The sequence below is a fragment of the Haliotis cracherodii genome, unplaced genomic scaffold (genome assembly GCF_022045235.1).
Source record: "Haliotis cracherodii isolate W230 unplaced genomic scaffold, xgHalCrac1.p SCAF_19, whole genome shotgun sequence".
NCBI classification, from domain to species: domain Eukaryota; kingdom Metazoa; phylum Mollusca; class Gastropoda; order Lepetellida; family Haliotidae; genus Haliotis; species Haliotis cracherodii.
Genome location: NW_027266274.1, coordinates 18,417,697 through 18,430,663, shown reverse-complemented (window position 1 = coordinate 18,430,663; position 12,967 = coordinate 18,417,697). Strand labels below are relative to the sequence as shown.

Here is a 12,967-nt window from a genome sequence, read left to right as displayed (position 1 = left end):
GCCGTGTCTTCAATGTTTCGAGCGAATGCGATAACTACCAGATCAGCCTAACACTCTGGTTTCAGGATGACTTTGCACGGTAAACTACCTTTACAACGAACTGATTGATATAATGAATTGTCCTATTGGGACCGGCAATTTGCTGTATATTGTATACGTGTTTATTACGAACTACGGTTATAACGAACTAGAATTAGAGCTTCCTTTGAGTTCGTTATATCCGTAGTTTACTGTAGTGAAACAATGCAGGGAAACATTCTTGTACATGCATGAACAGTGCTTTGTCACACTTACTGTCACGTCGCACCTTTTCATCGTGTGTCGACCATTAATTTTATTCCTGACACCATATATTTTTTCATCTCTGCAAAAACCAATAATGGTGTCCACTCACGGTCCCACACTGAAAGTGTGAAAACATTTCAGTCTTTAACAAACAGAAATACAGTAAACTATGGATATAACGAACACAAAGGGAGCTCTAATACTAGTTCGTTATAAACGTAGTTTGTAATAAGCACGTATACAGTATATATACAGCATATTGGCTGGACCAATATGGACAGTTCGTTATATCCGTCAGTTCGATACACGTGTTCGTTATAAACGTAGTTTACTGTATAAATAATATGGTATGACCTTTTTAGCCGATCTAAATTTACACATATACACGACGGCACGGGTGGCCCAGTCGTCAAAGGCGCCGAAATTGGCTGTGCAGAGGTACGCCAGAAACCAATGATCGTGGGTTCGATTCCCGGTTCGCCCGGATTACTTTTCTTTGTCAGTCAGCAACCTTCGCGTGCTCGTGGGTTTCAAGAAATTAGTAAACATCTGAGATCTTCATTACTTCGAGGTTTCCTCCTTTATTTAGTTGACCCATTGTGAGTGAGTGAGTATGGTTTTACGCCGCTTTTAGCAATATTCCAGCAATATCACGGCGGGGGACACCAGAAATGGGCTTCACACATTGTACCCATGTCGGGAATCGAACCCGGGTCTTCGGCGTGACGAGCGAACGCTTTAACCACTAGGCTACCCGACCGCCCCTGACCCATTGTGATATATTAGAAACTGGAATACTGTTCAAGGCGGCATTAAACCCAACTCACTCACTAAAACACCCACATGTTATTGTACAGTGAGTGAGTTCTTGTTTTACGCCGCTTTTAGGCAATATTCAAGCAATATCACGGCGGGGGACACCAGAAATGGGCTTCACACATTGTACCCATGTCGGAATTCGAACCCAGGTCTTCGGCGTGACGAGCGAACGCTTTAACCACTAGGCTACCCGACCGCCCCTTGTTATTGTAGAGAAACTTCAAGGTGTGGCGTTACTTCGTTTGTCTCAAACTACTGTTAGACCTTAGAGATATCCTAACTCCCCCACATGCAATCAGTGCATTATCTATATTATCAAGAGAGCTGCGTTCGCTGAAAACACCGTGTGCATAAGGATTCTAAAAGTGCTGTTATCAATGTGTGTTTGCTTGTGGTTTAAAGGCGTCAATGAAGGTATTTATCCATGTAAATACATTCGGAGACCATTACAACAAAATAATACATTATAGACGTTAGAAAGCCATCTTCCCGAGGCAAGGGGGTTAACTGACTCTAAAAGTCCAGTTTCCACCCTTGCCGAACTAGACTGGAATTATGGAGTCATAATTTTAGCTGGACTAACGAGTCTATGCATAGTCCAATCAAAATCGCGTAACGAAATCGACATCCGGTTCGTCAGCTGCCGTGCAGATTTCGGTCGATTGCAGGATTTCTAAAGCATGTGTACTACCAATTCGGCGTCAACAGATATTTTCTCAATCCTTCCATGTTTCTAATCAAGGTCGTCAAGTGATTTGATGCACTTCGCGAAGTACGAGCCGTTTTATTACAATATAGATCTTGATTATCGATCAGATCGTCTTGAGTGGACGCCGCCATTTTGTTTGGAGCAAACTACAAGTAATATGAGAGGTGGAATCTGATTGGTCAATAGCACGGTCATAGAAGGGACATAACTCGTTATAATCAATGGTAGCGGTACGATCGAGCCCAGAAATTCCAGCCTTGTTCGGCAAGGGTGGAAACTGGACTTTTACAGTTAGTTAACTTCCATGCCTCGGGAAGATGTTAGAAAGCATGTTTAATGATTTTCTGCAATCCATTAAAATAATGTTCACCTCTATTTTGCCTTTTACGGCTAGTGGAATCTGTTTCGGCAGATATTGGTGACTGTCAAAACATTACAAAGTGAAGCTTACTATCCATAAAGGCAAAAAACGTAATAACAGTCCAATACGAGATGATGCAGTTATATTGCCGTAGTGTTTGCATCCTGTCGAGACCCACCAGGTGATTCCGGTTTAAACTGGATCACGATGAAAACGTAGGTGAGGAGGGTACCGATGACCTGTGTTAACAAAAAAGATAAGTTAATTGTTTAATGGTTTGTTAAAAGCCGCAATCAGCAGTATCCAAGCTATATGGCGACAGTCTGTAAATAATCGAGTTGGGACATGACAACCAAGTGAGTGTCACCATGAGCATCGATCTCGCAATTGAGAAACCATGACATGAACCAGCCAAGTCAGCAAGGGGGACAAACCGATGCCGGTAGTCTCCTGTTAGGTACCGACCGATATTCTGGGGAAGGGGGCATTGGATTTTATCGCAAAAACCCTTAGGTGGCGTGAAATTGGGTTTAACGTCGCGTCCAAGATTATTGCACGTATTTAGCGACGTGCATGTACGTGTGTGTGTGTGTGGCTGCTTATACTAGTCCGGACTGATGTCGATTTATAGTGTTAGCTCACTGAGATCCATGCCGCAGTTTAACATGAACACCCCGCTCAGACAAAGTATACTGACTCCGAGCCGAGCAGTCCTTGTTTTAGCCCCTTAATGCCGAGCGCCAGACAGGGTTACAACAAGTACCATCTTTTAACGTCTTTTGGTATGACGCGGCCGGGGACCAACCCCAGACATTCCGCTCTCCGGGCGGACGCTCTACCACTAGACCACGGAGGCGGTCCGGTCCCTTAGGACAAGTACGGGTTGCTGAAGACCAATTTCTAACCCGGATCTTCACGGCTAAGAAGCCAAGTAATTGTATTACAATTGGTCATTGGGCTGTAGTTAATTTACGCATGGACAGATTTCAATTGAGAATATGATTGTTTCTTATTTTAAGATTTACCAATTACCATTGTGGATAAATATGGTTTGACCTATATGTATTCAACGTACCGTTAGGATCGTGTCCTTCGTGATGGTCATTAGGCCTAAAGCACTGATTCCGATCTGACGTTGAGACAACTTGTTGGCGAACAGCGTAACCTGGGTGTGCAGTTCGTGAAAAACACATATCACATTGACAACACAACATATACATTTCATCACATTATATATTGTTTAATAACAACATCGAACACCTACATGTATGTTCAGGAAAGTCCATTGACGCTCTGATAAATTGGATATGACAGTTCACGAGGTCCACACATAACACCCACATATAACCATCTCATGCGTGAGTTGTCGGACAGGCTCCATTGGTAGGTCACATTATGATCAAAACCATAAGCGACTGTAAATGTTTCGCCGATTGTAAGAACGAACTTTGGGTGGTATCTTTGTAATCCAAGCGTCTCTACCGACGTCGCTAAACAAGTGCCAAGAAGTCTTGTATACGCTACAGTTTCTGTGAGATACCCTGTGCATGCAAACTAATGCAGCATTATTCATTTTGCCTCTCTGAGAGATAATATTTGGCCCAAGTCCCTTTTTCAAGAGTGCTGTTAATATAAATATGAACGTGTTTCTACAGAAAGGGGTCTGTGTTTGGCTTCAATAATATGTTGCAAAGCCCATACGTAAAAAAGATGTACATGTCTTCACCAGAAGCTTGTGCTTGATACGGTTTTGTGGTAGACATGTCGAGGACGTTTCCAAATTTGACGCATCAGTGACAAAAATGATTTCCGATGCAATTCCCTATTTTGACATGTGCCCTATGTTCCCTTGTTTTTTCAGGTGAAAATTGACTTGCTTTTGCATTGGTCTTGAGCAGCCCATGCTTGTTGTTAGAGGCAACTAACTGGGTGAAGAAGCCTGTTGTGTACACCATCAACTCATCAAAGACCCCAGTCGGTCATAATCCTTTTGTTTATATTACTGGGTTCACCGGCTAATATTTCTACCCTTTTGTGTACATAACATGTTTCCCAAACCAAGTGTAACTACATCTTAATCTCTTCTACTGTATAAACACTGCCTCCTACCTATATATATATATATATATATATATATATATATATATATATATATATATATATATATATATATTGATAGTATATATACACTTCTGGGCCGCGTCCCAATCAAACCCACTAATCGAAAACTTAATAAAACAAAATATTAGCCCTAGAAACCAAGCCCTAGCCCGGAAACACCAACTACTTACTCCAATTTCCCAAAGAATAACCAATTACCTAAACGAACACAAAATAAATAATCTTAAACAAAACAATAAATCATCCAATATCTTCACTCCAAAACTTAAAATACCAAAAATAGACACAACACTAGCCGATACACTAAATAAACAGACCGATCCTAACATCGCTAAAACCACCACACTAGCATACATACATGAAAATTGGCCAAATTGGTGTCACATATACACAGACGGATCCTCAGATCCGATCTCAAAACACACAGGTTTCGGAGTCCACATCGCACAACCAACAAAAGACACACAATCTTACCGACTCCCAAACAACCAATCCATATTCACGGCCAAACTAATGGGCATGGCCTCAGCACTACACAATCAGCAATGTAAAAAAAAAAAAAAAAACTCATCCTAACCGACTCCCTCGGTGGACTACAAGCCCTCAAAAATAAAAACACTAAAAACCGCCCCAAACTAATAAATCAAATACTCAATAGCTCGAACAACTTAACTAAGGTAGGTAAACAAATAGAGTTCATATGGAACCCCGCCCACTAATCTTTGGAAATGAAAAGGCAGATAAAGCAGCAAAATTATCCCTTAAACTCCCAGAAATAAACTTAAACTTACCCAGCTCAAAATCAGAAATCAAATGTGTCACTAAACAAAAAATCAACAAAAAATGGCAAAATATATACCAAAACTCAAATAGCCAAATCAGGAAAGTACTCAAAAAAAACCTAAATAAACCCAAAATACTACACCCATCCAAAAAAATCGACAGAATAATTACCAAACTACAAACAGGCCATACCAAACTAAATAATCACCGTAAAATAGCTAAACTACACACAACAGGAAACTGCCCACATTGCAAACAACAAGAAACACCAGAACACGTACTCATTCACTGCACACACTACCAAACACACCGAACAACACTACAGACCACCCTAAATCATAAAACCGGACTTACACTAGAATCAATCCTAAATCCATAAGATAAATTTTAAAAAATCAAAGCCTTAGGCATATACCTAATAAAAACAGGACTAATTAGCCGCATTTAAACCCCAAATAAAATATTAAAACCAAAACTACCTTATTTGATAACCACCCAACACACACAGCTCCCTTAGTTCGTCCCCCACCCACTCTTGGCATTCTTTCCAAATCTCAAAATTTCAAAATTACTATATAAGCAACCCCTAAAGCCCCCCTCCTGGGTTGCACAAACTCACTTTTCCCCTTTTCGGAAACACATTAAAAGGCCTGGCCGGGCCCGTGTGCGACATACGCTTGCAGTCGGAAAGCGCGCGTTAAATCTCCAATATAAGTAAGTAAGTACTTGTGAACAATACTCTGTACATCACTTGCATGAAAACGGTGTTAGAACCTACACCGAAACCTCACTCCTAATTGTACTATGAAGTTGTTCATCCATACACCTTATCCTCACTTAGTACTCCAACTTATAAATGCCTCGTGAAAAACTTAAGGTTGAAGTGTTGTTTCTGAAAGTGTTATTTTCTTACCAGTCCAATAGCTCTATCTGGCATATTTCTCCCAGCCAAGTCATGCAGAATATTCAGAGGCCGATGTGCCTGAATACAAACATTTCCTTTAAAATGAATAATAAACAATAGTAATAATAAAACTTACACAAAAAACGGATTAAATAATACTTTATCTGTTACGAAGACATTAGTGGTAGCCCAATAGTTATACCGTTCGCTCGTCCCGCCTAACACCTCTGCAGTGACACAACATTCAAACATTGGTTCTGTTGCCACTTGTAGGGGCGGTCGGGTAGCCTAGTGGTTAAAGCGTTCGCTCGTCACGCCGAAGACCCGGGTTCGATTCCCAACATGGGTACAATGTGTGAAGCCCATTTCTTGTGTCCCCCGCCGTGATGTTGCTTGAATATTGCTAAAAGCGGCGTAAAATCAAACTCACTGACACTGACTGTTGCCATTTGTAGCATTCTGACCCCTTTAGTAATCCAATAGGAATTCGTATTCATTTGCACTAAGGTATTGTAGAAAAATTATAAGAGTTTATGAGGGTTTATCATATGGATAGATAACCATTATAGTGGAAACACTGATAATAAAAATGTCCTGAACAACTAAGCATAGAGCCTCTATAGGTGAGTGAAATTGGGTTTAACGTCGCGTTATAGCGTCCACGTGTGTGTCCGGACTGATGCCGATTTATAGTGCTAGCTCACTGAGATACCATACCACAGTTTAACATGAATACCCCACTCAGACACAGTATACTGACTCCGAGCCGACCAGTCTTTGTTTTAGCCCCCTAATGCCGAGCGCCAGACAGGTTGACAACAAGTACAATCTTTTAACGTATTTTGTTATGACGCTGCCGGAGATCGAACCCCGGACCTTCCGCTCTCCGGGCGACCGCTCTGCCACTAGACCACGGAGGCGGTCAGAACCTCTGTTTAATCACATAGGCATCCCATACATATATTAATCAGAACATATGATTTTCTGTCTAAAGGGGCTTCTCTGTACATCTTCCGCAAACAACATTCTTACACTTACCGCTTCGTGCAGTCTGATACCGATATAGGTGAGAGCGATGAGATGCAGAGTGGACATGTACACAGTACCTCCAGTGATGCTCAAGTTCACAAAGGACTTGTCGTCGTTGATGATGCTGTACAGGCAGAAACACACAACGAGGAAGGAGCTGGCGTAGCCAGCAGCCACGTATCTGGACATCAGGGAAGACACATGTTCCACAATGTCTGTTAACGATGCATGGTAACCTCGAATGTCCTCAATATCCTCTTCTTTGACGGACCCTTCAGATGCCTTTAACAACCTCAGAGTGCAACCGTCATACTCGTAGGTAAGTAGAAGGGAGATGGACAAGAACAGAAGTAATAACGCATGGATTAGCAGAGTTGTATAGCCACCCGCTATCGAAGCCAAGACGACTGAAGGCCAATAGAATTTACTGGATGCTTCACTCATGCTTATGGAAAATCCACTGGCCACATAGGCTCCAGCTGCGAGGATCCCAATAGTTACACAAGCCATCTTCACCCTCCGCCTCAATGTGATGGTTGAAACACAACTATTAAACTTAAACCGTGCATCACTGAGACGTTGGCAGAATATGCGTACCTTGCTGTGGATGTTGGTACTGAGACTCCAAAAAGTTAGACACAACAGAGTTAAAATGCTATTTACTAAGGGAAGACTTGTCTCTAGAAAAGATTCAGCTTTCGAATATAATGGTATTATCTGGATAACAGATAGAAAAATAGATATGCACACCAAACTTGAATATATCCGGAAGGCTACCAAGAAGACGGTGAACCTTTTTGCTGGCTTCGGCTGCTGATAGTCCCATGATAACCCCGAAAATGCTAACACTCTCTGAATATTTGTCAGTGTTTTCTGTACATCATCTGTATCACTGGATGTGCCAACGGTATCTTTGGAAAACTTTGGCATCTTCGACAGATTGGATAATATATTTATGTTCTGTTCTCTTTGTAAGCCAGACCTTCATATGATTATGTCCCCGGCTCAGTGACACCAGTATTTGAAGTAATAGTCTTTATGATGACGCATCTGTTACCATGGGATATCATGAACGTGCATTAAATTCTTTACGAGGTTCTCAAGGGACATAGATGAGTAGAGCAAATGTATACCTTTCAGCGTGATCAAACACGACAACATGTATTTGTCAGTGAGAGATTGCTAAGCTACGCTGTAAAAAGCTGTTAACGAATTGATTAATCAATCACACAAGCTATATGGCATAATTGTTTTTGGGTATTGCTTCCACATTTATTCTAATGGGTCCTTAAATCCGAAGCTGGTAGGTCTGCTATAAATATCAAACAATAATTATCCACATTTGAAAAAGTGTGTGTTATGCCCAGTGAAACGTTTCTAAGAGTTTGATATCAAACACGAAGCTGGATACAAAAGTATTTCAAAGATGTGAAATGTGAGATGTGATTTTGAATATGACGTTGTGGAACACCGCTCCCTGTTATGAGGTTAATTGATGTGTGTTTCAGATATACATGTATACTGTTTATCTCTGTGTCCAACTGCGGGGTCTATGATGCCATTAAAATGCATAGGATGAATTAGTTAGTATGTACATGTACGTCAGGGAATTATCGTCTTTCATATTTACTAAAATATTTAATCACAATGTCCGCGTTGGCTGTCACCATTGAATACCAGCACATAACACACACCTCACTGTTTCCTTGAAACGTCGGAACTGATACACGAGAGAGAGAGAGAGAGAGAGAGAGAGAGAGAGAGAGAGAGAGACGCCGTATGTCCGAGTTATTAATTTCATATTTATTGCGGGTACCCATAGACTCTCTACGAATGAAGTGCAATCAATGTATGAGGAAATATTTGTTAATGACCTGATATTGTTCATTATTGGTTCTTATATAGATGGAAGATAACGGCCTCCACCCAGATCATACACATCGTATCTGATATCTAATCTTGACGAGGATAAGTAACAAAGACGATCCAGATATGCAACAAGGCCGATCGATGTAATATTTGTTTATTGTTTTTGATTAGTTTTCTTTTTCGGTACTGATAAACGTTAATATCTAATTGTTAGACAGGGTGTTTATTATTATTATTATTATTATTATTATTATTATTATTATTATTATTATTATTATCGAAAAATAGATGTTGGACCAAAAACTCCTGAAACTAACTAACTAAGTATTGATAATAAACCTATTTACTACAATATTTCCAGGATACACACACATACCGGAGATATATTTAACGTAACCATTCACCACCCCACCCCACCCCTCTCAACCACCACCCCCACACATACCAGACTCCCACTCCTCGACACACACCAGACGCCCACTCCTCCACACACACACCTCACACACACAACTCCACACACACTCCACACCAGACCCCCCCACACACACCTCACACACACAACTCCACACACACTCCACACCAACCCCTCCACACACACCTCACCTCACCCCTCCACACAAACCTCACACCCACCCCTCCACACACACCTCACTCCTCCACACAAACCTCACACCCACCCCTCCACACACACCTCACCCCTCCACACAAACCTCACCTCACCCCCACCCCTCCACACACACCTCACCCCTCCACACACACCTCACACCCACCCCTCCACACACACCTCACACCCACCCCTCCACACACACCTCACCTCACACACACCCCTCCACACACACCTCACCTCACACACACCCCTCCACACACACCTCACCCCCCACACCCATCCCTCCACACACACCTCACATCCACCCCCCCACCCCTCCACACCCACCCCTCGACCTCACCCCCCCACACACCTCCACACACACCTCACCCCGACCCCTCCACACACACCTCACCCCACCCCTCCACACACACCTCACCCCAACCCCTCCACACACAGCCCACACCCATCCCTCCACACACAGCCCACACCCACCCCTCCACACACACACCTCACCCCTCCACACACACCTCACCCCTCCACACACACCTCACGCCCACACCTCCACACACACCCCTCCACACACCTCACACCCACACCTCCACACACACCTCACCCCCACACCTCCACGCACACCCCCACCCCTCCACATGCAGCCCAAACCCACCCCTCCACACACACCTCACCCCCACCTCTCCACACACACCTCACCACCACCCCTCCACACACACATCACACCCACCCCCAATGCACTTCCTTCTGGATAAGGAAACAAGTGCAGAAATGCCCGGGTTCAATCAGGACGTGTTCTGTGTGATCTCTGACAGGAGGAAGTTCTTCAACCTAAAAAATCGCTATTGTTTGATGAATAATATTACGACATATGCACACGGGATATAGACGCGTAAACGCCTACTCTCTCACTCTCTGATGGTTGAAAGAGCAGACAGGGTAGAAAAGTTCAATACCCTGCTTGAAACTGTGGCAAGCGGTTTTATGAGCTTACCGTGTATAGGAGATTTACGCCTTTTAGGCTTTGGTTGAAAAGGGGGGAGGGGGATTTCCCGACTCTCGGGTGTTTACACTTTCAACCAAAACCGAGGGGTTTTGTTTTTCTCTGGGTAATAAACCGTCAAAATAGTTTAATTTAAACCAGAAAAAATAAATTTACAATTGACGCGTTATAACGAGACAATTGTAAAGCCTGTCCATGTGTACTTCTGTTGGCGAAAGCTGTCGCTGCACGAGAATTTCGTGCTCGCGTATCGGTTTGATACCACGTGGCTGTTCAGAGCGGCTCACTGCCATTCAAGGCCTCCAGCATTAGCTACAACAAAAGTATCTTTATCTCCCAGTCGTGCCATAAACATCGTGATAACTTATAGTGAAACAATACAATGTGTCGCGGTATAAAGTTAATTTGATCGAAGCGTGCGAGAAAAAGATTACGCGCAGCATTCACGCATTTGGAGTCATGACAGGTAAAAGGAACAAAAATTACCACCTGTTCCGGTGGCTCGGTGGGAAAACAGTGGGTTATAAACTTTACACGATATGAGATCTTGCATGTTCTATTCCCTTCATTCATAAAGAAACAGTTTTATTTCTTGTCTTCGATTTTCGAACATTGGACGTTTGAAACACCAAGTCCAAATTCGATCTGCTTCTCAACTCATCAGGTCTCACAAGGAAACAAAAAAAACCCATATTCGGGATGAGGTATTACAAGGATAAAAGTAAAACCTAACCTCGAATATACCTACAATACAAGAGGCAAAAGTGGCAGTAGGTTTTACAGGACAGGGTGAATGAGATCAGCTTCCATTAAACCTATCTTCTCATCATCACTGTCTCCCCCTCCCTCATCACTGTCTCTCCCTCTTCATCACTGTCTCTCCCTCCCTCACCACTGTCTCTCCCTCCACATCACTGTCTCTCCCTCCCTCCCTCACCACTCTCTCCCTCCCTCACAACTGTCTCTCCCCTCATCATTGTCTCTCCCTCCCTCACCACTGTCTCTCCCTCCCTCACCACTGTCTTTCCCCTCATCATTGTCTCTCCCTCCCTCACCACTGTCTCATCACTGTCTCTCCCTCCCTCATCACTGTCTCCTCCTCCCTCACCACTGTCTCATCACTGTCTCCCCCTCCCTCACCACTGTTTCATCACTTTCTTCCCATCCCTCACCACTGTCTCTCCCTCCCTCACCACTGTCTCCCCCTCCCTCACCACTGTCTCATCACTGTCTCCCCCTCCTTCACCACTGTCTCTCCCTCCCTCATCACTGTCTCCTCCTCCCTCACCACTGTCTCATCACTGTCTCCCCCTCCCTCACCACTGTCTCATCACTGTCTCCCCCTCCCTCACCACTGTCTCTCCCCCCTCATCACTGTCTCCTCCTCCCTCACCACTGTCTCATTACTGTCTCCCCCTCCCTCACCACTGTCTCATCACTGTCTCCCTCTCCCTCACCACTGTCTCCCCCTCCCTCACCACTGTCTCATCACTGTCTCCCCCTCCCTCACTACTGTCTCATCACTGTCTCCCTCTCCCTCACCACTGTCTCATCACTGTCTCCTCCTCCCTCACCACTGTCTCATCACTGTCTCCTCCTCCCTCACCACTGTCTCATCACTGTCTCCGCCTCCCTCACCACTGTCTCATCACTGTCTCCTCCTCCCTCACCGCTGTCTCATCACTGTCTCTCCCTCCCTCATCACTGTCTCCGCCTCCCTCACCACTGTCTCCTCCTCCCTCACTACTGTCTCATCACTGTCTCTCCCTCCCTCATCACTGTCTCCTCCTCCCTCACCACTGTCTCATCACTGTCTCCCCCTCCCTCATCACTGTCTCATCACTGTCTCATCACTGTCTCTCCCTCCCTCACCACTGTCTCATCACTGTCTCCCCCTCCCTCATCACTGTCTCCCCCTCCCTCATCACTGTCTCACCACTGTCTCTCCCTCCCTCACCACTGTCTCCCCCTCCCTCACCACCGTTTCTCCCTCCATCAGCACTGTCTCCCTTACTCATCACTGTCTCTCCCTCCCTCACCACTGTCTCTTCACTGTCTCATCACTGTCTCTCCCTCCCTCGTCACTGTCTCTCCCTCCCTCACCACTGTCTCTCCCTCCCTCACCACCGTTTCTCCCTCCATCAGCACTGTCTCCCCCTCCCTCGTCACTGTCTCACCACTGTCTCTCCCTCCCTCACCACTGTCTCCCCCTCCCTCACCACCGTTTCTCCCTCCATCAGCACTGTCTCCCTTACTCATCACTGTCTCCCCCTCCCTCGTCACTGTCTCACCACTGTCTCTCCCTCCCTCACCACTGTCTCCCCCTCCCTCACCACCGTTTCTCCCTCCATCAGCACTGTCTCCCTTACTCATCACTGTCTCTCCCTCCCTCACCACTGTCTCTTCACTGTCTCATCACTGTCTCTCCCTACCTCGTCACTGTCTCTCCCTCCCTCACCACTGTCTCTCCCTCACCCCTCACCGTC

The 12,967-nt window shown here is 44.6% G+C and overlaps 1 protein-coding gene and 1 pseudogene across 1 annotated transcript; both read right to left on the bottom strand.

Moving 5' to 3' along the window:
- Positions 1-2,263: 2,263 nt before the first annotated feature.
- Positions 2,264-7,521, bottom strand: LOC139466632 (gustatory receptor for sugar taste 64a-like; annotated as a pseudogene).
- Positions 7,522-12,530: 5,009 nt separating this feature from the next.
- On the bottom strand, positions 12,531-12,854 carry LOC139466631 (uncharacterized). Its single transcript, XM_071248218.1, has one exon. The coding sequence runs from the start codon at positions 12,852-12,854 to the stop codon at positions 12,531-12,533; it is 324 nt and encodes a 107-aa protein (XP_071104319.1).
- Positions 12,855-12,967: the final 113 nt, after the last annotated feature.

Excerpts from the sequence above, each read along its gene's own strand:
- LOC139466631 (XM_071248218.1), bottom strand. The coding sequence starts at position 12,854 with ATGAGTAAGGGAGACAGTGCTGATGGAGGGAGAAACGGTGGTGAGGGA.